The 20988-nt window shown below is 53.2% G+C and overlaps 3 protein-coding genes and 1 long non-coding RNA gene across 9 annotated transcripts in view; 2 read left to right on the top strand and 2 right to left on the bottom strand.

Moving 5' to 3' along the window:
• ARAP3 (ArfGAP with RhoGAP domain, ankyrin repeat and PH domain 3) overlaps positions 1 to 5097 on the top strand; it is a 28050-nt gene extending 22953 nt beyond the window's left edge. The window contains exons 26-33 of the mRNA XM_008067435.2: positions 997 to 1125; positions 1209 to 1342; positions 2184 to 2266; positions 2360 to 2395; positions 2526 to 2589; positions 2699 to 2836; positions 3062 to 3100; positions 4064 to 5097. Of these exons, the coding sequence (XP_008065626.1) occupies positions 997 to 1125; positions 1209 to 1342; positions 2184 to 2266; positions 2360 to 2395; positions 2526 to 2589; positions 2699 to 2836; positions 3062 to 3100; positions 4064 to 4549 (1109 nt within the window). The 3' untranslated portion in view covers positions 4550 to 5097. The remainder of the gene's footprint in view (positions 1 to 996; positions 1126 to 1208; positions 1343 to 2183; positions 2267 to 2359; positions 2396 to 2525; positions 2590 to 2698; positions 2837 to 3061; positions 3101 to 4063) is intronic.
• A 20-nt stretch (positions 5098 to 5117) lies between these two features.
• Positions 5118 to 7361, bottom strand: LOC103269882. The gene is made up of 3 exons (XR_504925.2): positions 7274 to 7361; positions 6461 to 6683; positions 5118 to 5218 (listed from the first exon to the last, which is right to left on the bottom strand). It is a non-coding gene; the product is annotated as an uncharacterized LOC103269882 (long non-coding RNA).
• On the top strand, positions 6982 to 19302 carry FCHSD1 (FCH and double SH3 domains 1). 2 transcript variants are annotated; one of them, XM_008067432.1, is made up of 20 exons: positions 6982 to 7048; positions 7282 to 7379; positions 7977 to 8022; positions 8423 to 8490; positions 8822 to 8963; positions 9044 to 9180; positions 9300 to 9363; positions 9748 to 9876; positions 10617 to 10739; positions 10925 to 11020; positions 11424 to 11543; positions 12229 to 12333; positions 12484 to 12645; positions 13583 to 13711; positions 13789 to 13872; positions 14040 to 14157; positions 14294 to 14514; positions 15293 to 15371; positions 16812 to 16867; positions 17003 to 19302. In XM_008067432.1, the coding sequence occupies exons 1-20, from the start codon at positions 7028 to 7030 to the stop codon at positions 17066 to 17068; spliced, it is 2064 nt and encodes a 687-aa protein (XP_008065623.1). In that variant the 5' UTR covers positions 6982 to 7027; the 3' UTR covers positions 17069 to 19302. The 2 variants fall into 2 exon arrangements, with proteins under 2 accessions (XP_008065623.1, XP_021572957.1); XM_021717282.1 differs by having other exon boundaries at positions 8828 to 8963; positions 17003 to 17267.
• RELL2 (RELT like 2) lies at positions 17513 to 20988 on the bottom strand. Of its 5 annotated transcripts, none has more exons than XM_021717284.1 (8): positions 20828 to 20988; positions 20177 to 20416; positions 19733 to 19798; positions 19571 to 19637; positions 18951 to 19136; positions 18302 to 18677; positions 18142 to 18175; positions 17513 to 17915 (listed from the first exon to the last, which is right to left on the bottom strand). In XM_021717284.1, the coding sequence occupies exons 2-7, from the start codon at positions 20358 to 20360 to the stop codon at positions 18143 to 18145; spliced, it is 912 nt and encodes a 303-aa protein (XP_021572959.1). In that variant the 5' UTR covers positions 20361 to 20416; positions 20828 to 20988; the 3' UTR covers positions 17513 to 17915; position 18142. The 5 variants fall into 5 exon arrangements, with proteins under 5 accessions (XP_021572959.1, XP_008065624.1, XP_008065625.1 ...); XM_008067433.2 differs by having other exon boundaries at positions 20844 to 20988; XM_008067434.2 differs by having other exon boundaries at positions 20837 to 20914.

Below are 20988 nucleotides of genomic sequence, written 5' to 3'. Positions count from 1 at the left end.
AGGTCGAGGCTGCAGTGGCCGGGAGCGGCCACTGCACTCCAGTCTGGGCAACTGAGTGAGACTCCAACTCAAGAAAACAAACAAAAAAAACCCTCCAATGGCTTCCCATGGAACCAAAAATAGAATTGAGACTCCTTATTATGCCCACAAGACCCTGAATGTCTGGCCCCTGCGTATTCCTCAGACCTCCTCTTGCATCCTATTGATCTCATATCTGTTCTCTTCACTGCAGCCACATTGGCTGTTTGGCCCTCCAAGTAGACCTTTCCTGATTCAGGGCCTTTGTTCTTTTTTTTTTGAGTTGGAGTCTCACTCTGTCGCCCAGACTGGAGTGCAGTGGCTGCTCCCGGCCACCACAGCCTCAACCTGGGCTCCGGCCATCCTTCCGCCTCAGCCTTCCAAGTAGCTGGAACTACAGGCGCGTGCTACCATGCCCAGCTAATTTTTTGATTTATTGTAGAGATGAGGTCTTGCCAAGTTGCCCAGGTGGGTCTCGAATCCGCGGGCTCAGGCAATCCACTCACCTCAGCCTCCCAAAGTGCTGGGATTACAGGCTGAGCCACCGAGCCTAGCTGCCTTTGTTCTTATGTTTCGTCAGGCTTGAAATCTTCTACCTCTGCCCTTAGCATGGCTTGCTCTTCCTAATCCTTCCAATGTCTGACACCATCTTCAGATGCCACTTTTGAAAGTTCTTGTCTGATCATCTATCTCAGTTGCTGCCCTGTTGCTCTCTCAGCTTATTGTTTCTTTCAGACCAATTATTTGTCTGCAATTATTTTGTTTGCTTACCTGTTTCTTGTCTGTGAAAGCAGGCCATGTGTATCATGCTCACCACTTATCCCAGGTCTGGCCAGTGCCTAGAGTAGAGATGGTGCTAAAATAAACGTCTGTGGCAGAACTTCTGAATGGCTGAATGAATGAGTGGGACATGAGGTGGGGGCTCCAGGCTTTGGATGGACATTCTGATTGGTGTCTATCCTTACCTTGCCCCTGAAGAGCGACCACTGCACCCCAAGGAAAAGGTCCTAGAGCAGGCCCTACAATGGTGCCAGCTCCCGGAGCCCTGCTCAGCCTCCCTGCTCTTGAAAAAAGTCTCCCTGGCCCGGGCCGGCTGCCTCTTCACAGGTGAGCCTCCTTCCTCAGCTCAGCACTCCCTAGCCCTCTCCCCCAGGACCCTCCACCCAACACTGCCTGTGGTGTGTGCCCAGGTATCCGGCGTGAGAGCCCAAGGGTGGGGCTGTTGCGGTGTCGTGAGGAGTCGCCCCGCTTGCTGGGAAGCCGCTTCCAGGAAAGGTTTTTTCTGCTGCGAGGCCACTGCCTGCTGCTGCTCAAGGAAAAGAAGGTGAGGGCCTAGGGCCACAGGTGTGGGATGCTGGGTGGTCAAGGAGGAGGAGCCATGACTATACCAACCCTCTGACTCCACAGCTGATACCCCCATCAGTCTCATTGCTTCCCTGATCCCTTGACCTCTCTGCCCCTGTGACCACACACCCCAGTGCTCTTTTTTTTTTTTTTTTGAGTTGGAGTCTCACTCTGTTGCCCAGACGGGAGTGCAGTGGCCGCTCCCGGCCACCGCAGCCTCGACCTGCTGGGCTCCGGCGATCCTTCCGCCTCAGCCTTCCATGTAGCTGGAACTACAGGCGCGTGCTACCACGCCCGGCTGATTTTTTGATTTATTGTAGAGGTGAGATCTCGCCTGCCCAGGCGGGTCTGGAACCCGCGGGCTCAGGCAATCCACTCACCTCAGCCTCCCAAAGGCGCGGGATTACAGGCTGAGCCACCAAGCCCGGCTTACACCCCAGTGCTCTTATGACTTCTTTTTTTTTTTTTTTTTTGAGTTGGAGTCTCACTCTGTCGCCCAGACTGGAGTGCAGTGGCCGCTCCCGGCCACCGCAGCCTCGACTTGCTGGGCTCCGGCGATCCTTCCGCCTCAGCCTTCCAAGTAGCCAGAATTATAGGCATGCGCTACCACGCCCGGCTGATTTTTTGATTTATTGTAGAGATGAGGTCTCGCCTGCCCAGGCGGGTCTCGAACCCGCTGGCTCAGGCAATCCACTTACCTCAGCCTCCCAAAGGTGCGGGATTACAGGCTGAGCCACCGAGTCCGGCTTCTTATAACTTCTTGACCTCATTAAACACAATCTGTCATCTCTCAACCTCACTGGCCCTGTTTTTGTTCTCAGAGCTCTAAACCAGAACGGGAGTGGCCTCTGGACGGTGCCAAGGTCTACCTGGGAATCCGTAAGAAGTTAAAGCCTCCAACCCCGTGAGTTTTCTTCCCCAGCCTACACTTCCAGGACCTTCCTGTCTTCACCCTCTGATCTTTCTGATCACTCCACCATGGTTCTTTGCCTCCCAGGTGGGGCTTCACGTTGATACTTGAGAAGATGCATCTGTGAGTACCTCTAAGCCGACTTCTCCTCCAGCCCAGCCCTCTCTCTTCTCTTTCCCGCCTTCATTTCTCCATTCTACAGTGATAACTGTGACTCTCTTTCGCCCCCTAATTTCTCTCTGATCACCCCCAGCTATTTGTCCTGCACTGATGAGGATGAGATGTGGGATTGGACCACCAGCATCCTTAAAGCCCAGGTGAGGGGAAGGAAAAGGCCGAGGGCTGGCTCTGTGGTCCCCCTGGGCCTAGCTGTACCTCTCAGTGCCTCCCATGCCCACCAGTGCCAAACCCTTACCCTTTCACCAGCATGATGACCAGCAACCAGTGGTCTTACGACGCCGTTCCTCCTCTGACCTTGCCCGTCAGAAGTTTGGCACTATGCCTTTGCTGCCCATCCGTGGGGATGACAGTGGAGCCACGCTCCTCTCTGCCAATCAGACCCTGGTGAGACACTCCAGCCAGCCCCAACCCCTGCCTGATCCCTGCCCTTACCCTTGTTATACTGTGCTAGGGCATGGTGTGACTGCCATCCTGGTGCCCTCCTCTGCTCACTCTCCCCTCCCCTCTGCCTTCTTTGTGCCCCCACTCCCCACCCCTGCCTCCTGCTGCCAGGCCTCACTGTGTCTTTGTCTCTCTCTCTCCCTTCCTCCCCACCCCACCTGTGCCCAGCGGCGACTGCACAACCGGAGGACCCTGTCCATGTTTTTTGTGAGTACTGTCTCTGCTCCTGTTGTGTGCCTGCCAGCCCTGTGCTCCTTTTGCTGCCTGAGCCCCGGGTGTGCCCTATGTATTTTCTGATGCAGGCCATCAGAGTCAGAGGGTGTGTGTGTGTGTGTGTGTGTGTGTGTGTGTGTGTGTGTGTGTGTGTGTGTGTGATTGTGTGTGTGTGTGTGTGAGAGAGAGAGAGAGAGAGAGAAAGCGAGAGCGCGCCAGAAAGAATTAAGAAAATGAGGGATGGTAGGATGTGGTGAAAGCAGAAAGTATAGATAGCCCGGGCAACTTGGCAAGACCTCATATCTACAATAAATCAAAAAATTAGCCGGGCATGATGGCATGTGCCTATAGTTCCAGCTACTTGGAAGGCTGAGGTGGAAGGATTGCCTGAGCCCAGCAGGTTGAGGCTGTGGTGGCTGTGAGTGTGCCACTGCACTCCAGCCTGGGTGACAGAGTGAGACTCCAACTCAAAAAAAAAAAAAGCAGAAAGTAGCCACAGAATCTGAAATAGAAAGAAAGTGGTGCCGAGAGTGGTGGCTTACACCTATAATCTCAGCACTTAGGAAGGCCGAGGTGAGAGGATCGCTTGAGGCTAGGAGTTTGAGGCTGCAGTGAGCTATGGTTGTGCCACTGTATTCCATCCTGGGCAACAGAGTGAGGTGAGACCCAAACTCAAAAAAAAAAGAGAAGTGATTAAATGAACGCATTTTGAGTCAGACAGAACTGGGTTCAAGCCCTAGCTCTACCATTTACTCACTTTGTGATCTTGGGCAACTTACTTAATCCCTTTGCACTTCAGTTCATTCTTCTGCAGTGTAAACCACTGCACAAGGTTGCCCTGACAGCATATATGCCAAGTTATAGCATCTGGCCCAGAGAAAGAGCTCGATACATGTTAGTGATTACTAATCTGGTAACTTTAACTTTGCCCACTCCTGCCACCCCATTTCCATCCAGCCAATGAAGTCATCCCAGGGGTCTGTGGAGGAGCAGGAGGAGCTGGAGGAGCCTGTGTATGAGGAGCCAGTGTATGAAGAAGTAGGAGCCTTCCCCGAGTTAACCAAGGATGCCTCCACCTCCTTCTCTACCACACCAGAGTGGGCAGCCAAGCCAGAGAGCCCCCTCGCCAGTCAGAAGTCCTTTGATCAACCCCTGCTTTCCCAGGCAAGCATCCTGGGCCAGGAGGAGAGACTGCTTGAGCCCCCTCCAGGCCCTCCTTCAAAGAGCATTCCCCAGGCACGGGGGTCCCTGGAGGAACAGCTGCTCCAGGAGCTCAGCAGCCTTATCCTGAGGAAGGGAGAGACAGCTGCAGGCCTGGGAAGTCCTTCGCAGCCATCTAGCCCCCAGTCCCCCAGCCCGACCAGCCTTCCAGCACAGACACCTGGCTTCCCCACCCAACTCCCCTGCACTTCTAGCCCACCCTCCAGCCAGCCCCTCACATGACCCTACAACCAGAGGTCTGAGATGTTAGGTACCCAGAAGACCCAGAAACTCTCACCATGGCAGACACCACTGGGAACTTCCTCTACCATGGCTGGAAAGACTCCAGAATCCAATATGGTGCTGTGGAAGGAGCACTGGACTGAGAGCTGCAGAGGCTGTGTATCCCAGGGCAGGTCACGGCCCCTCCCTGGGCCTCAGCCCATTTATCTGTACCACGAGGTAACTGAAATCAGGAGAGTGGTGATCATCAAAATGTGTTTCTCAGAGCTGTGAGCCCTACGTATTTTCCCTCAACAAGGGCAGCTCCTGCTTTACATATTTGATATATAGGGGTTCTTTGAAAGATTTGAGGTTTTAAAAGAAGGGTTTGCATAAGGAAAAAAATATGGGTTGGAAGCCAGAGTTCTGGATGATGTCCATGTCTATCCTATCCCACTTTCTACGCTCTAGAACTATACCGAAACCTTGGAGTGGAGAGACGGGTTGGGGGCAAGGGACAGCCAAAAATGGACGAGTCACTATTAATAAACCTTGGAACCAAAAGATGACCATTCTTTTATTCATTCAACATTTTATTTATTCAACAAATATGTTCTGAACACCTAACTGTGCCAGGTCTGAGGATGTGGCATGAACCAGACAAATGGAGTCCCTGTGATGGATTCTCCACTGTGAAGGGAAACAGAAAATAGCAAATACTTGCATACACCAATATTTGCACAAATGTATTTAGTGCCGTGGAAGAAAGAAAACCAAAGTGAAGCGCTTATGAGTGACTGGAAGTGGCCTTTACTTTCGATGGATGGGGACGGCCTCTGTGAAGAGCTGAAGTAAGGGAAAGGAGCTGTGGAGAGCTGGGAGGAGGAGCTCCTGGAGGGGGAAAGCAGGCATGAAGCCTTTGCAACAGGAAGGGGCTTACTTGGGGGACAACAAGGAGCCTGGAACATGGTGAGTGGAGAGCCGGAGGACAGGACAGGCTGCAGTGGGAAAGGCCAACTGGGGCAAAGTCGTGCATAGTCTTGCAGGCCATGCATTCTACTTGCATTTCTGGTATTCCAATTTTATTCTGAAGCAACTGCGCTTTAAGCAAGAAAATGGTGAGATCTTATTTCCCCTTTTAAAAAAACATTGATCACTTTGGCTGCTGTGTTGTGGGGGGAGTGTGGAACCAAGGAGACCAGCTTTTTTTTTTTTTTAAGTCAGAGTCTCACTCTTTCACCCAGGCTGGAGTGCAGTGGCACACTCATGGCCACTGCAGCCTTGACCTGCTGGGCTCAGGGGATCCTTCTGCCTCAGCCTCCCAAGTAGCAGGAGCTACAGGCACATGCCACTACACCTGGCTAAGAGGCCAGATGTTAGACCAGAAGACTGCTAATGGGGACTTGGACTAGGATGGTGGTCTTGGAAATAGAAGTGGAGCAATAGATTTTTTCCCCCCTCTTTGGGAATAGAATGTATAGGACTTGTTAATGAATAGAATGTGGGGGTTGGAGAAAAGGCACATTGACTCCAGGTTTCCAACTTTCCTAGCTGCAGGGAATGTGGTGCTATTTAATAAGTTACCGGGGGGATGGGGGGATCAGGCTGAAGTAGCCACTTTAAAAGTTTGAGGTGTCTATTAGATATACCAGTGGAGGTGTCAGTGGGTAGTTGTATATGTGGATCTGGAGTTTCGAGCCATATCAGGGGTGAGGGGCCAGGGGCCAGGGTCAAAGGAACTTAGGTGAGGAGGATGAGGAAAGAGGGTGAAGATCTTCAAAACTCAATGCCAGGGCTAGAAGATCTTGGGGTTCTCTGAAGGGAAGACCCTAAAAGTGACAGAGGCTTTCCGGGCTGTAAGGCCCCATCTCATCTCACAGCTCTCGCCCACTCACTGGAATAGTTTAGTTCCCACTGGGGCTCAGGACGTACCTGTCTTTTTTCCTCTGGGTCTGGTTCCTTCCTGGCTCCACGCGTCTTTCTCATCCCACTCACGCTGGCTTTTCCAGTTCAGCGGAAACTGAGCAAAGGTCTGGGACCAGCCCTGTGTTCCCTTTGTCAGATGCGCCTTCCCTCAGGTGCCCAGTGACTCAGTTTCTATGGTCATACATTGAGTTCCTCGCCATTCTTCGTCCTCAGCTCGGGGACTGGTGATCTGCATAAGTAAATAAATAATTAGACATAATTACAGGCTGAATCAGTGGCTACACTAGAAATAGAACTCAGGCGTCTCGACTCAGAAGCCTAGGGTTCTCCCCACCGCCGAGCAGACGCTGCGTCCGCCCCGCCACCCGGACCCTTCCGGGGTATTTGCGGCAGTAGCAGCTTCGGTTCCTCTGTGGACCCCTCTCGCTTCCGCGCCCTGCGCTGTGGCCGGACGGGGCGGGGGCGGGGGCGGGGCGGGGCCGGGGCGGGGCCTGGGCAGGGCGGGGCTTCGTTGTGGGCGGGGCTTCCTCGAGTTCCGGAGTCGAGTCGCTGGCTGCCTGGGCCGGAGCGGAGATGCAGCCGCCGCCCCGAAAAGTGAGCTGGGCCCTGGAATGGGGTCTCCTGGTGGGCTGGGCGAGCGGCGGGAGCTAAGGGGGCCCTCGGCTTGAGGTGGGAGACGGGGAAGAGGTCAGAGTCCAACGTCCAACTCAGAAGTAACCGAGGAAACAGTTCGGCCGCTCCCCGGTCCCGCCCCTTCACCGCTCCCTGCGCGGAGTGATTTTTAGGTCCCCGCGCCGGGGGTCTTCGTCCTCTCCTAACCCCCACAGGTGAAGGCGGCACAGGAGGTGAAGCTTCGCTTCCTGGAACAGCTGAGCATCCTTCAGACCCGGCAGCAGAGGGAGGCGGATCTGCTGGAGGACATCAGGTAGCCCCTTACCCCCTTCACTGACACCCACCTTCGCGGTAGCGCGCCACTTCTTCCCCAGCGCACATCTACAGGGGTTGGAGGCAGGGGGGACGAGCTCTCCAACCGACCCCTTCATAGCCCTCACCCTAGTCCTGAGTCTCCAGATGCTGGATAGGAATTATCCCCAGCCCCCACCCACCACACAGATAAGCACACAAGAAACCCCCCTCAACCCTCCTTGGCTCCACACCACTCTCCCCACCACTCCAAATCAAGGGCAGAATCCTCCTCCCTCTTCCAGACCTGTTGGAAGGTTGGCAGACACCGTGCCCAGACGCCTGTCAGTCCTCACCTCTAGGCCCACGAATGGACCTCCCGAGTGGGGAAGATCCTGCTGGGGCTCTGAGCAGTGAGGTTAGGCTGTCCTGAGTTGCGGCTTCCCGAGGTGATCTCAAGGACTCTCTCTCTCAGCCCCATTCTCTCTGGGTGTAGTCATACTTCAGGAGCCTGGCTCCCCCCTTCCTTCTGCCCAGGCCAAGTAGAGAATTGAGGTGGGAGAACAAGACCAAACAGTAACCTTATACCCCGCCCCACCCCCACCCTCAATCTCCACAGATCCTACAGCAAGCAGAGGGCAGCCATTGAACGGGAGTATGGGCAGGTATGAGACTTTTTTCTGGATCTTACCTCTTGTTTTAGCCTCCTTTACATCACCAGCCGTGTTTGTCCACACATACCCCTATTGTGGTAAAGAGCAAATGCCTAGCATCAGGCAGACTGGTGTCAACTCCCTGTTGTGTGCTTATTAGCTGTGTGACCTTGGACAAGTTACTTAACCTTTCGTGGCCTCAGTTTTTTTCCTCTGTAAAATGGGAATAATAATACCTTGCCTTCATGTAGGGTTGTTTTAAGAATTAAATTAATGAATGTAAGTCACTTAGCAAAGTGAGTGGCATGTAATGTGTACCCAAAGAATGGTGCTATTATACTCTAATATCATGTTCTCTCAGCTGGGGAAGGTTTTTGAAGAGGAACTGGGTTTGTGATGGCTTTTTTACCAGGCACTCCAGAAACTGGCTGGGCCATTTCTGAAGAGAGAAGGGCACCGGAGTGGGGAGATGGACAGCAGGTGGGTCTCGTGGAAGGGTAGGGTTACAGGGGCCCAGAAGTAATGGGGAGCTCAGCCCAGAAACCTGTGGGAATGAAGGCCTAGCAAGCAAGGAGGGCACGTGAGCTTCAGGTGGAGCTGACACAGCAGCAGGAGAGGAGCTGACCCAGCAAGGACACTGTGGATGGGGGTGGGGGGACATGAGTGAGCCTTGTGGCTGAGCTAATGGGCCTATCGATTGATGGGCTTCCAGACAAGGGGGGATGGGAAAGTTCTCTGTTTTCCATGTGTTGGGGGGTTCTCACGAAGCTGTGGACTGCTCCCCTCCTCAACACAGACCTTCTCTGGGGAGGGGCAGGACGGTGTTTGGTGCCTGGCGCTGCCTGCTGGATGCCACTGTGGCTGGGGGCCAAACCCGGCTCCAGGCGTCCGACCGTTACCGTGACCTAGCAGGGGGCGCAGGGCGGAATACCAAGGAGCAGGTGCTTAGGAAGGTATGGCTGTGGGGTGAAGGAAGACCTGGCTTGGGACTGGCAGTAGTCTGGGTCAGGACTTTGTGCATCCATGCCTCTAGGGAACAGAGAACCTCCAGAGGGCGCAGGCGGAGGTGCTGCAGTCTGTCCGGGAGCTGAGCCGAAGTCGGAAGCTGTACGGGCAGCGGGAACGTGTGTGGGCCTTGGCACAGGAGAAGGCAGCTGATGTCCAGGCCAGGTGAGGCCATGGAGCGTCAGGAAACCCAGGGTGGGGTATGGGGAGGTAGTCAGGTGTGCTGGTAGAGCCAAGGCCCCCAAACTGGGCCTGGCTCTGCCTCTCCTCCCTCGCCTGTGCAGGCTGAACCGAAGTGACCATGGGATCTTCCACTCGCGGACCAGTCTCCAGAAACTAAGCGCCAAGGTTTGGAGGATGAGAACATAAGTGGGGATAGGGAGGAGGTAGGCAAAGTAATCTAGTAGTTTGGAACCCAGGGACGTAAGTATGAGAGACTGGGTTGAATTCAGGATCCCTTCCTAGGTGGGATCTTCATCTATAAAATAGAAATAATACTTTTCTTTTTCATTCCTTTAATATGCACTATTGAGGAACTCTATAGACAAGGCACTGTTCTAAATGCTGGGGATACAGTGGAGAACACCCCCAGTGGGGTGGGAAGGCCACAGTGCCAGGCACATAGTAAGGACTCAATAATGTGAGAATATATTCTGGCTGCAGGTTCTCAGTTGGGCTTGGAAGGACCCCAGGGGTCCAGGGCTCCCTGTTGACTTCTGTTTCCCCTCCTAGCTGTCTGTCCAGTCGGCCCAGTACTCCCAGCAGCTCAGAGCGGCTCGCAATGAGTACCTGCTCAACTTGGTGGCCACCAACGCCCACCTTGACCATTACTACCAGGAGGAACTGCCAGCCCTGCTCAAGGCCAGTCTTAACCCAGACACCTCTGCCCCTTAGCCAGGAGGGAGAGAGGACTTCCCTTGCTTCCCCTTCCCATGGCAATGGGTGTGCCGGGGACCTAGCCTGCTTAGAGTGGTAGAAGATACGCACTTGAATTCTGGTTCTGCTTCTAGCCGCATCACATTGTTCAGGACACTTAATCCTCATTAAGTGTCCTCATCAAGGATAACTCCTTCTCTGCCCACTTACAACACTAATGGGGTTCAAGGGAAAAAATAGATATGAAAGTGTTTGTTTTTTTTTTTTTGAGTTGGAGTCTCACTCTGTTGCCCAGGCTGGAGTGCAGTGGCACACCACCACCCCAGTGTCAACCTGCTGGGCTCCAGTGATCCTTCCACCTCAGTCTTCCAAGTAGCCAGAACTATAGCCACATGCTACCATGCCTGGCTAACTTTTGATTTATTGTAGAGATGAGGTCTCGCCAAATTGCCCGGGCTGGTCTCGAACCCGCAGGCTCAGGCAATCCACTCACCTCAGCCTCCCAAAGGGCTGGAATTACAGGCTGAGCCACCAAGCCCAGCTGAAAGTGTTTTTAAACTATTAAGTGCTCTGTACACACAAGGGTCTTTCATATGAAGAGTGTCTTATTTCTTCCCTTCTTCCCAGACCTCACACCCATCACCCAGCCAAATCTGGACAGAGAGCCAGTTTTGCAGTAGAGACCTGGGGGAAGGGTGGTGTCAGCATCTTGGGGTTCTCTCCAGGCCCTGGTCAGCGAGCTGTCAGAGCACTTGAGGGACCCCTTGACCTCACTGAGCCACACTGAGCTGGAAGCCGCAGAGCTGGTCCTGGAGCATGCCCACCGTGGGGAGCAGACAACCTCCCAGGTGAGGGCTGTGGCCTGCAGGGGCTCCCTCAGAGATCCTGCTTACTCTTCTCTCCCAATATAGACCTCCCCACTCTATGTCTGTGCCTTTCCTTTTTGCCTTGGCTGCTTTCTTCCAAGAGGTGCTGGGGACAAGTTTGAGAGGGGGCCAGTGAGTGAGTGTCTTGGACTTTTCCCAACCACCAGGTAGGCTGGGAGCAGGATCTGAAGCGGTTTCTTCAGGAGCCTGGAGTGTTTTCCCCCACCCCACCTCAGCAGTTTCAGCCAGCAGGGGCTGATCAGGTGAGACCTCCCTGCTTGTTGGAGCCAGGCCACATATAAACAGGACTGTTGTTAGGCCTCCTCCTCCATCATTCTTGTCTTTGTGTTAATTTAGTGAGTGTTAAATCTCAAAGAGGTTTGAGAACCCTAGTTCACCTCCTTCCCACAAGGACATAAAAAAAACACACCTCAGTCTACCTTCCGGTCACTTCATTGCACTGTCCTCTTCATTCCACCTTTATCCACCCGTATCCCATTCCTGAAATTCTGTCTCTGTGTCCTCACAAGTATATACCTGTGTCCATACACATAGGCATGTGTCCCTACCTTTTTGTCCCTGCCCTTGGAAGTCAAGATAAAGAGATGGAAAGAAGGTCACTGGAGATAAAGAGCAGCCTCAGATCACAGGACCTGTCCCATTCAGGTGTATGCCCTGGAGTGGGGAGCAGAAGGTGTGGAAGGGGAGAGTGGCCTGGAGAAAGAGGTTCAGCGCTGGACGAACCGAGCTGCCCGTGACTACAAGATCCAGAACCATGGGCGTCGGGTGAGGTGGGGGGCACAGGTGTCACGTGCACCTTCTTGTCTCAGCATGAGGAGCTGAGAGGGGGATCCTAGGGCCTCCTAGAGCCACTGGGAGTGTCATGGAGCTAGACAGGAGGGAGGGAAAGGTATTTTAAGGGAGCAATATGACATGGTAGTTAAGAGCACAGCTTTTAGCTATACTGAGCTGGATTTTATTTTGTTTTGTTTTTTTGAATCGAGGTCTTACTCTGTCACCCAGGCTAGAGTGCAGTGGCACAATCACAGCTTACTACAGCCTCAACTTCCTGGGCTCAGGTGATTGGTCTGCCTCTGCTTCCCAAGTAATTTTTTGATGTTTTTTTTTAGAGATCAGGTCTTACTATATTGCCCAGGCTGGTTTCAAACTCCTGGGCTCAAGTGATCTTCCTGCCTCAGCCTCCCACAGTGCTAGGATTACAGGCATGAGCTATTGCACATGGCTGACCTTTGTTTAAATTCTCTTCTGTTTCTTCCTAGTTCTATAACCCTGTGTAATGGAGTGACTTAACCTCTTTGGACTTCAGTTTCCTCATCATTAATGTGGGGCAAATAATAGCACCTACATCATAGGGAAGAGTAAATGTCATAATACTTATGATGCAATTAGCAAAGTACCAGGCCCATAGTAAGTTCTGTCCCACAGTATCTCTACCTGCCTTCCTGACCAGGTGCTGCAGCGATTGGAACAGAAGCGACAGCAGGCTTCAGAGCGGGAGGCTCCAGGCGTAGAACAGCGGCTACAGGAAGTGAGGGAGAGCATCCGCCGGGCACAGGTGAGGCACAGCCCTGGGGGTTAGACCCACTGAGCTTCCACCTTCTCAGGCACTTCCTCCAGTCCTCTTCCTGATGGTGGGGAGGCAGGGGGAGGTAGAGGGTGTGCATAGTTGGCCAGGTTCCACTAACTTTCCTCCTTCCCATGTCAGGTGAGCCAAGTGAAGGGGGCTGCCCGGCTGGCCCTGTTGCAGGGGGCTGGGCTGGATGTGCAGCACTGGCTGAAGCCAGCCATGACTCAAGCCCAGGATGAGGTGGAGCAGGAGCGACGGCTCAGCGAGGCTCGGCTGTCTCAGAAGGACCTCTCTCCCACCGTGAGCTCCCCCCACCCTACCCACACACACCCAGGAGGGTAAAACTCCAGTGGAAGGCAGACCCTATAAAATTGGAATCCCAGCCGGGCTCGGTGGCTCAGCCTGTAATCCCGCGCCTTGGGAGGCTGAGGTGAGTGGATTGCCTGAGCCTGCAGGTTCGAGACCCGCCTGGGCAACTTGGCGAGACCTCATCTCTACAATAAATCAAAAATCAGCCAGGCGTGGTAGCCTGCGCCTACTTCCAAGTAGTTCCAGCTACTTGGAAGGCTGAGGTGGAAGGATCGCCGGAGCCCAGCAGGTCAAGGCTGTGGTGGCCGGGAGCGGCCACTGCATTCTAGTCTGGGCAACAGAGTGAGACTCCAACTCAAAAAAAAAAAATAAATAAATAAAATAAAATTGGAATCCCAGTGTACCTAACTCCAAGGGTTATTGTCAAACTTAAATGAAATCATTCAGGTATAATTATTTGCATAGTTTCTGATATAATGAGTCCCCAATAAACTTATTATAATATAGTAGTTAAGAAGTACGATTCTGGGGCAGTCTGTAAGTGGTTTGAGTACCAGCCATTCTACTTACTAGCTGTGCGATCTTGGAAAGTGACTTAACCTTTTTGAGCATCAGTTTCCTTATAAGTAAAGTAAGGCTAATAGGTGTGCAAAATAACACTGGGTCATCATGAAGATTAAATGAGACAGTTTATATAAGATGCTTGTGCCTGGGACATATTAAGCACTCAACCACTGTAACTCTGCTATTATTGTGGGTATTATCCTGTTCTGCAGTGATTCTGGTTGTGATCCCTAGTGAGTGGATGGGTGGTCCTACCTTGGAGGAGGACCCAAGATATCCTTTAGGGGTAGGATGGAGGAGTGGGAGGTATAATCAGTCCTTGAGAGTGGGCCCCATAATGATGTCTGTTCTCTGCCCCCTCTAGGCTGAGGATGCTGAGCTTTCTGACTTTGAGGAATGTGAGGAGGCAGGGGAGCTCTTTGAGGAGCCTGCCCCCATATCCCTGGTCACCAGGCCTCTCCCCTGCCCTGCACATGTGGTGTTTGGCTATCAGGTATGAGTAGGGGTAGGGACCTCAAATGGGCAGGGATGGGAACAGCAGTGTTCTGAATCCTTTCTTGTGGGACCCAGGCAGGGCGAGAGGATGAGCTGACCATCATGGAGGGTGAGTGGCTGGAGGTCATAGAGGAGGGAGATGCTGACGAGTGGGTCAAGGTGGGTATGGGACCCTGGGCTCTGACCGTGGCTTGGGGGCAGTGGGAGGGACTTCTCTGTGGCCTCTTAAGACGGAGCCAGGCAAACAGGAGCCTGAGTTGGGGGAGAGCCAGGGCCATGGACTGCTGAGGCAAGTCTGATGTCTGTTCGCTTTGGTGGGTGAGCAGGCTCGGAACCAGCATGGCGATGTAGGCTTTGTCCCAGAACGGTATCTCAACTTCCCAGACCTCTCCTTCCCTGAGAGCAGACACAACAGTGACAATCCCTTGGGGGCAGAGCCCACAGGTAAGAAAGGGAAATTCTGGGTCTGGGAACCCTGGGTATGGAGAAGAGTTGTTAGGTGGCTGTGGGCTGGGGTGTCATGGTTCTGGTACACTGTCACCCACCTCCCTCTTTTATCATCTCTCCTGGACCTCGGTAGCATTCCTGGCACGTGCCCTGTACAGCTATGCCGCACAGAGTGCAGAAGAGCTGAGCTTCCCTGAGGGGGCGCTCATCCGTTTGCTCCCCCGGGCCCAAGATGGAGTAGATGATGGCTTCTGGAGAGGAGAATTTGGGGGCTGTGTTGGTGTCTTCCCTTCCCTGCTGGTAGAGGAACTGCTTGGCCCCCCAGGGGCACCTGAACTCTCTGACCCTGAACAGGTAAGTTTTACCTTCTCCTTGAGCCCCCAGGCACCTCTGAGTTGACCCACCCATCCCAACAAGGCCCCATATTCATCTTAATGCCCCCTCTCCTACCCAGGTTTACCTCCTATGGTGGCCTGGGTCTCCCCATCTCCTATGGCTGGGCAGAGAAAAGGGACGCCAAGGCAGCCTTCATAGGAGTTTGGAGGTCTTACTTTAGTACTGCATAGATCTGAGTTCAGATTTCTATTGCATGTCGTGGGCAATGATTTAACCTCTCTGGGCTTGTTTCTTCACATGTAAAATGGGAATAATAATACCTATTTCAGGGGTTCACTGTCATGATTAGAGATAACAAATGTGAACCTCTTAGTACAATGGCACACAGGAGGTGCGTTAATATATGATACCTATTGTTACATATGTATGGCAGGAAGAGCACAGGAGTGGGAGTCAGGAGACCTGGGTTCTAGCTAGCACTGTGACTAACTGGCTCTGTGATCTTGGGCAGGTTACTTAGTCTAAGTCTCACCTCTAACATGTGAGTCCTAAAAATGCCTCATAGGATGGTGGTGACTGAGATGTACTAGTGCATGTGAAGTCCTAGCAGAACACTTGAGACATAGAAAATGTTCAGTATTGGCTGTTGAAATATGTAGCAGCCACAACCCCCACCTGGATACAAGGCCACCTGCTATTGGCGAGTGATGAGGCAGGAAGCGAAGGGAAGATGAGAGGAAAGCTGGTGAAGCCTTTCCACAAGCCAGGAATAACTGTGTGTCTACCCTACCCCCAGACGCTGCCATCCCCTTCTCCTCCCAGCTTCTCCCCACCTGCACCTACCTCTGTGCTGGATGGACCTGTCCTGTCTGAGGGTGAGTGGAGAGAATAGAGAGAATGGGGAGCCCTGGGAGGATAACAGAATGAAGCTTGGATTCCTAGTGCCCCCCCATTTCTCTGCATGCCCTCAGGTACTTTGCAGTAAGGTCCATTGCAGCTTGATGGTGAGAAGAGCTTGCCTGGGCTCTGGAGCCAGGCTTGCCCGTCCCAGTTGCAGTCTGTCTCTTCCATATTTGTGACTGAGGTGGATGTTTAAGTTGTCTGGGCCTCAGTTTATGTTCTTCTTCTTTTTTTTTTAGATTGGAAAATATAGTTTATTCAAAAGTAAATTAGAGAGAAAAGAGAAGATTCACCTTCCCAAGGGAGGAGAGGGGACATAGCTCAAAGAGCACATGGCCACACCATAGCTTAGTAAGGCAGTGATCCAGTTTATGTTCTTTATAAGCTGAGGAGAGAGTTACTACCTCATTGAATTGTTGTGAGAGGTTAAAAAGATGTCTGTAGAGCACATAGCATTGTGCCTGGCATATAGTAAGTATACAAATAGTTACTGTTTTGTCAGTTATTATTATTATTATTTTGGGGTTTTGTTTTTGTTTTTGTTTTTTTGAGTCATAGTCTCACTCTGTCACCCAGGTTGGAGTGCAGTGGCATGCTCACGGTCACCGCAGCCTCAACCTGCTGAGGCTCAGGTGTCCTTCTGCCTCAACCTTCCAAGTAGCTAGAACTATAGGCATGTGCCACCATGCCTGGCTAATTTTTTGATTTATTGTAGAGATGAGGTCTCGCCAAGTTGCCCAGGCTGGTCTCAAGCTTGTGGGCTCAGGCAGTCCTCTTGCCTTGGCTTCCCAGAGTGCTGGGATTATAGGCTGGGATTATTAAAAATAATAACTACACCTGGTAGTTATTATTTTTAAAAATTAACTTGCCTCAGTGTATTTTTCCAATATTCACCCTGTGCTTCCTAGTTTCTTTGAATCCTGCAAATACTTAGTGTTGTGTCATCAATTTTTTCTTTTGGAATGCTGACCTTTTCTAAAACCTTCTGGTACTTCCTCTTTGTCCACAAAGAGTCTCCCTCCCTGACCCCTTGGAGGTCACTACCATCTCCAGCACTCCTAGTTCACTTTCGGTGGCTTAGCACTCAGGCATTTATTGTGTTTGTTGATGTTTCGTTACCAATTTCTTGACAGCCATTGGGGTGGAAATGCTGTGTATCCCACCTTCTTTTCTTGTATACCTTGAGCAGAGCTGATTGTATAGCAGTTGCCCAATAAATGTCTGGTGAGGATGGGTAGCTTGATGGATTTTATGACCTAAGAGGTGACCACTAATTTAGCAATATTTAGTAATATTAGTAAATTAGTAAATTTAGTAATTTAGTAATATTTATAGGATGTGACTGTCCTAAGTGCTGGAGATACAACATTGAACAAAGTAAAGTCTGAAGACTGACTTGTGGTTCTTGCTTCCAGACAAAGCCCTGGACTTCCCTGGACTCCAGGACATGATGGCGCCTCGACTAAGGCCGGTAAGAACCCCTGCCTTGGAGATTTTACACAGAGGCATCATTCCAACTAGTCCTATTTTGTCTTTGGGGCTGAAGGAATGGATAGGGATATCCCCAGGGGGGGACTCTAGAGCACTACCTGTGTGTTCCCTACAGATGCGCCCACCACCTCCCCCGCCGGCTAAAGCCTTGGACCCTGACCACCTAGATCCCCTCACCTGAAGATCGGGGGGATCACTGTCCCCCAGTGATGCTGCTGTCCCTATCTCCATGTTGTCAGAGACCACACTGTTGATGATCCAGAGCAACACAGCCAAAAGCTGGAATCTTCCTTATTTTCGCTCTCACTTCCAGGGGTAGAAACTTCCCCTCTCCCCATTTCTGGGCTGGAACCCATTCCTTTTTCCCCGTTGTCTTCCTACCATCTTTAAGGATGGACCTACCCATTTCTCTTCTGCCACCTCCCTTTCTCTAGGGTAGTGAAATACCCTGAAATCTCAGGCTGGAACCCATCCCCAAAGACTTGAGTGGCTCCGGTCCATCTGTGTCTCCCCCCTGGCTCTGTGACCCATCCCTCTGTAGATGCTAGGGTCACTGGGGTTGGGGCCAGGAAACAAGCAGGCCTTGAGAGTCAGAAGGAGCTGGAGCCAGTATGCGAAGCAGCTGTAATGGTCTGAGCGGATTTATTGACAGTGAATAAAGGGCACGAAGGCCAAGCCAGGCCTGGGCCTCTTGTGCCAAGAGGGAAGGGGGCCTAAGGTGCTATTGCTTTAGTGGCCCACCAAGGGCAGGGGCCTGCTTCCAGCTGCCACTCTCTAGCACATGGAGCGAGGGGCTGGGGAAGGCAGGTCAGGCAGCCTGTTGGAAGGCAGGGGAAGGGGAAGATAACTGAGGGTCCAGGGATGGGGGCACCTCTCCCGAGGTCCCCCAGCCTGAGACCATGCAACTCCAGGTAGAAGTAGAGCTGGTCACTCAGCTGGGGGCAGTGCTGTACAGTGGAGAGGTAGGCCTTCATGCCCACCTGTCCCCTGGCCCTGCCAGCTGGTAGTCCATCAGCCAGTGAAGAATGCTTGGAGGAGAGGAAGAATAAAAGTATTGCTTCATGTGCAAGCTCTATCCCAGCTTCTCCCCAGGGGCTGCAGGATGTTCCCTGTCCCCACCACGAAACCAAGGTATTTATTGCAAAGGCTAAGCCTACAGTTCACTTTGGAGGGTCAGAGAGCTGAGAGGTTTCAGTAGTTTACATGGGAGATGGGAGGACGAGATTACCTGACTTGGGGCTCAGGTAGACTCACCTCACACACCCCCTGTTCCCCGTGGTGGAGACACCTGAGAGAAAGGGGAGGGGATCAATAGTGGGAGATGGAGATGGGTCATATCGGTGCCCTCTAGAATAGGGGGCACTGAATGCTGAGTATACCATAGCCCATTGTAGCCCCGGCCATATCTTCATACCTGGTGATCTGAGGTGTCCTGTTTGCTTGGCTGTCCATTTGCCTCTGGAGTAGGCCTCCCAGGGCTTGGGCCCCTCCCTCCGGCCCTCAGTGTCGGCTCTGCAGAGGCTCCAGGGTTCCCCTCAAGTGTACAAGGAATTAAGCTGCCATCCCTGAGTCCTCCATTCTGCACTGGAGGGCTGGCCAGGGCCTGGGGCTGTGGCCCTTCATGGGGCAGCCTCTCCAAGGCAGGCATCTCTGCCCTGGGCTGCCCTCCCCCAGACCCCTGCCCACCCCTTGGGTCCTGTCCCCCACCAGAGACCCTGCTTCTGTCTGTGGGAGAGCCATCACGATGTTCATGCAGGCCATAGCGCTTCTCAATGTGTGTCACCCGGAACCTGGGATGGGAGGGAACACTGGGGCTTAGGATCACAAATCAGGGACTGCTCGGCTTTCCCTTCTGACCAGGGACATCCTGGATTTGATGGCTATTTCCCTCTGGCCTAAGGCAGGGGAGGCCTTCTCAGATTGTGGGGTACATTGTGCAGCCTGATTCCTGCTGGAGCTCTCAGACCAGAAAGAAAGAACTGGGGCCCACCTCTGGGGTCTGGTGCCTGATCATTGGGGCCCCCACCTCAACCTCCCTTTCCTTGGAGTACCCTGTCCTTCACCTGCCCACAGAGAACACAGTGGTCTCCCCAGTCCGGGGGCGGCTTTTTCCTTCCTTGGAGCGTCCCTGACGGACTAGTGGGGGTCTCTTGCTGCGGCTGCAATGGATGCAAGATGCTGCAGAGCCTAGGTGCACTGTGTGATGATGGGAAGGGGCTCCGTCCTGCAGGCTGGAGGTGGCGTCCACGCTGAACAGCAGGGAGGATGGGAATAAGTGTAGCATTTCCATTTCCCTTCCTATTCTGTTTCTTCCTATTGTTTCAGCATGCTCCTTAAACTCCCAGAAGCCTTACTTTCCTCAGGCCTCAACACCCTTTTCTTATCTAATAAACTCAATACTAAGATGTTAGTGACCATGTGTTCTTCCCAGGGTTGTCTGCTAAAAAAAAGGGCAATGCTTAAACCAAAAGAGTGGACTAGGGATGAATGTAAAGCTTGATGATATCTAGATTAGAGCTATGGTTGGAAGGAAGCAAGATTTCCACAAAACTTCTTTCTTGCTCTTAGCGACCAGCCTTTCCCTTCCCCCAACCCCAACATGCAGGGAGGCTGGGAGAGTCTTGTGAAGGAGAGGATACTCTTCAAGGCAAGTGAAGAATGCTGGCCCTTGTTTCTAGCTCACCTGGACAGCTGCACTGTCCCTTCTCCTTCACTGTCCCCCAGCATCTCCTTCAAGGCCTCAGCATTGGCTGAGGGAAGAAGGAGGAGGAGGAGTCAGTGAAGGTTGAGCTCAGGGCAAGGGACAGCTGGGGTAGGAGGGAGCAAGGGGCCAGCTTAGACCCACCTTCATTTTGGATGATGCAGCGAACAATCCTCTCTACTGTGTCCTCATTCATGTCATCGTCCTCAGCTGAAGGATGAAAGAGGTTGGCAAGGAAGCAAGAATGAGTCAGCTTTGGGGGAACATTACCTGATGCCCCTAGTTGATTGCTCAATACATACCCCTTTACCTATTTGCCATTATGCTGGACTTCAGCATTTCAGGGACCAGAAAAGAGGGGACATCAATGGGAGCCCGAGATTACCATCAGAGGACTCTTTCTGCCTATACTGCCTCGTCTAGTGTTGCTTTCGGGGTGGCATTATCCCACTTGCTGACTCAAGAATGCATCACTAGGCTTCCTGCAGGCTTGGGCCTGGGTCTGTTGGCCAGGGAAGCAGAAAGCAGTGTGGGAAGAGGGACCAGGGAGAAAGGTGGTTGAGCCAGGGTTCCAGGCTCCTCACTCACGGGGCTGAAGCTGGGCGTCGTCAGGCTCTGAGCCCCTTGACGTGCGGCAGCGGTAGCCCTTCTTCTTGAGCACGTGGCAGATCATGAAGCCTACCAGGCCCATGAGGAAGAAGACCAGCACAAGCAGGAAAAGCATGTACAGCCCATGTTGGGGCGGCTCCAGGTCAGGCTGTGGTTCCGACATGAGGCCCTGGGGGGCGAGCGCGGGCCAGGGCGCCTCCTGGGTTTAGGGGGCTGCAGCTGGTGTGGGGGAGGGGTAGGAATGCCGTCCTCAGGATCTGAAACAAGCACGTCTCCGCGATGCTGCCCACCCCCTACCCAAACCAGGGAGCTGTCCGGACCAGGGGTGCTGGCTCGCCAACACCACCCGGGGCAAGAGGTCAGCAGCGGCTGCGCAGACCCTCTCCCATCTCCCTGGTCCCGCTTCCACGACGCCCTGAGCGTTCCCCTTTCTAGTTCGTCCCCGCTTCTGTCCCTCCCAAGGACACTGCAGCGCGAGATGGGACGGGATTCTTAGGCGGCGGGAGCAGAAATTGCGCCTGAGTCAGCGTCCGCCCCTCCTCCGCGCCGGCCCGAGCCAGGCCTCTGCAGCCCCCTCCCCTCCCTGTACTCCCACATCCCCCGCTTTCCGTTTCCTCCCGCCCTGACCACCTGGCCCACCCGGTACCGGTGATTTCGTTCGGGCTCCGGCTTCTGTCGGGGCTCCGGCTGCAGGGGCGTCCTAGTCCGGCTCAGGGCCCCCGACGCCCTCCCGGCGCTCATCCCTTGGTTCCTTCCCCTCCCCCTGCGCCGCTTCACCGGCTCCGGGCCGT

This window comes from Carlito syrichta, unplaced genomic scaffold (assembly GCF_000164805.1).
Source record: "Carlito syrichta isolate Samal-C Ts95f unplaced genomic scaffold, Tarsius_syrichta-2.0.1 Scaffold309624, whole genome shotgun sequence".
In the NCBI taxonomy this organism is placed as follows: Eukaryota; Metazoa; Chordata; class Mammalia; order Primates; family Tarsiidae; genus Carlito; species Carlito syrichta.
Note: the sequence above shows the minus strand (reverse complement) of the source record. Positions and strands in the feature narration are given on the sequence as shown.

Coding starts and splice junctions, on each gene's coding strand:
- FCHSD1 (XM_008067432.1), top strand. CDS start 7,028: ATGCAGCCGCCGCCCCGAAAA. Junction 9,364..9,747: donor TCCAGAAACTAAGCGCCAAG/GTTTGGAGGATG, acceptor TTCCCCTCCTAG/CTGTCTGTCCAGTCGGCCCA. Junction 13,712..13,788: donor ATGTGGTGTTTGGCTATCAG/GTATGAGTAGGG, acceptor TGTGGGACCCAG/GCAGGGCGAGAGGATGAGCT.
- RELL2 (XM_021717284.1), bottom strand. CDS start 20,360: ATGTCGGAACCACAGCCTGACCTGGAGCCGCCCCAACATGGGCTGTAC. Junction 18,678..18,950: donor ACTGTGTTCTCTGTGGGCAG/GTGAAGGACAGG, acceptor CTCCCATCCCAG/GTTCCGGGTGACACACATTG. Junction 18,176..18,301: donor AGGACACCTCAGATCACCAG/GTATGAAGATAT, acceptor CCTTTCTCTCAG/GTGTCTCCACCACGGGGAAC.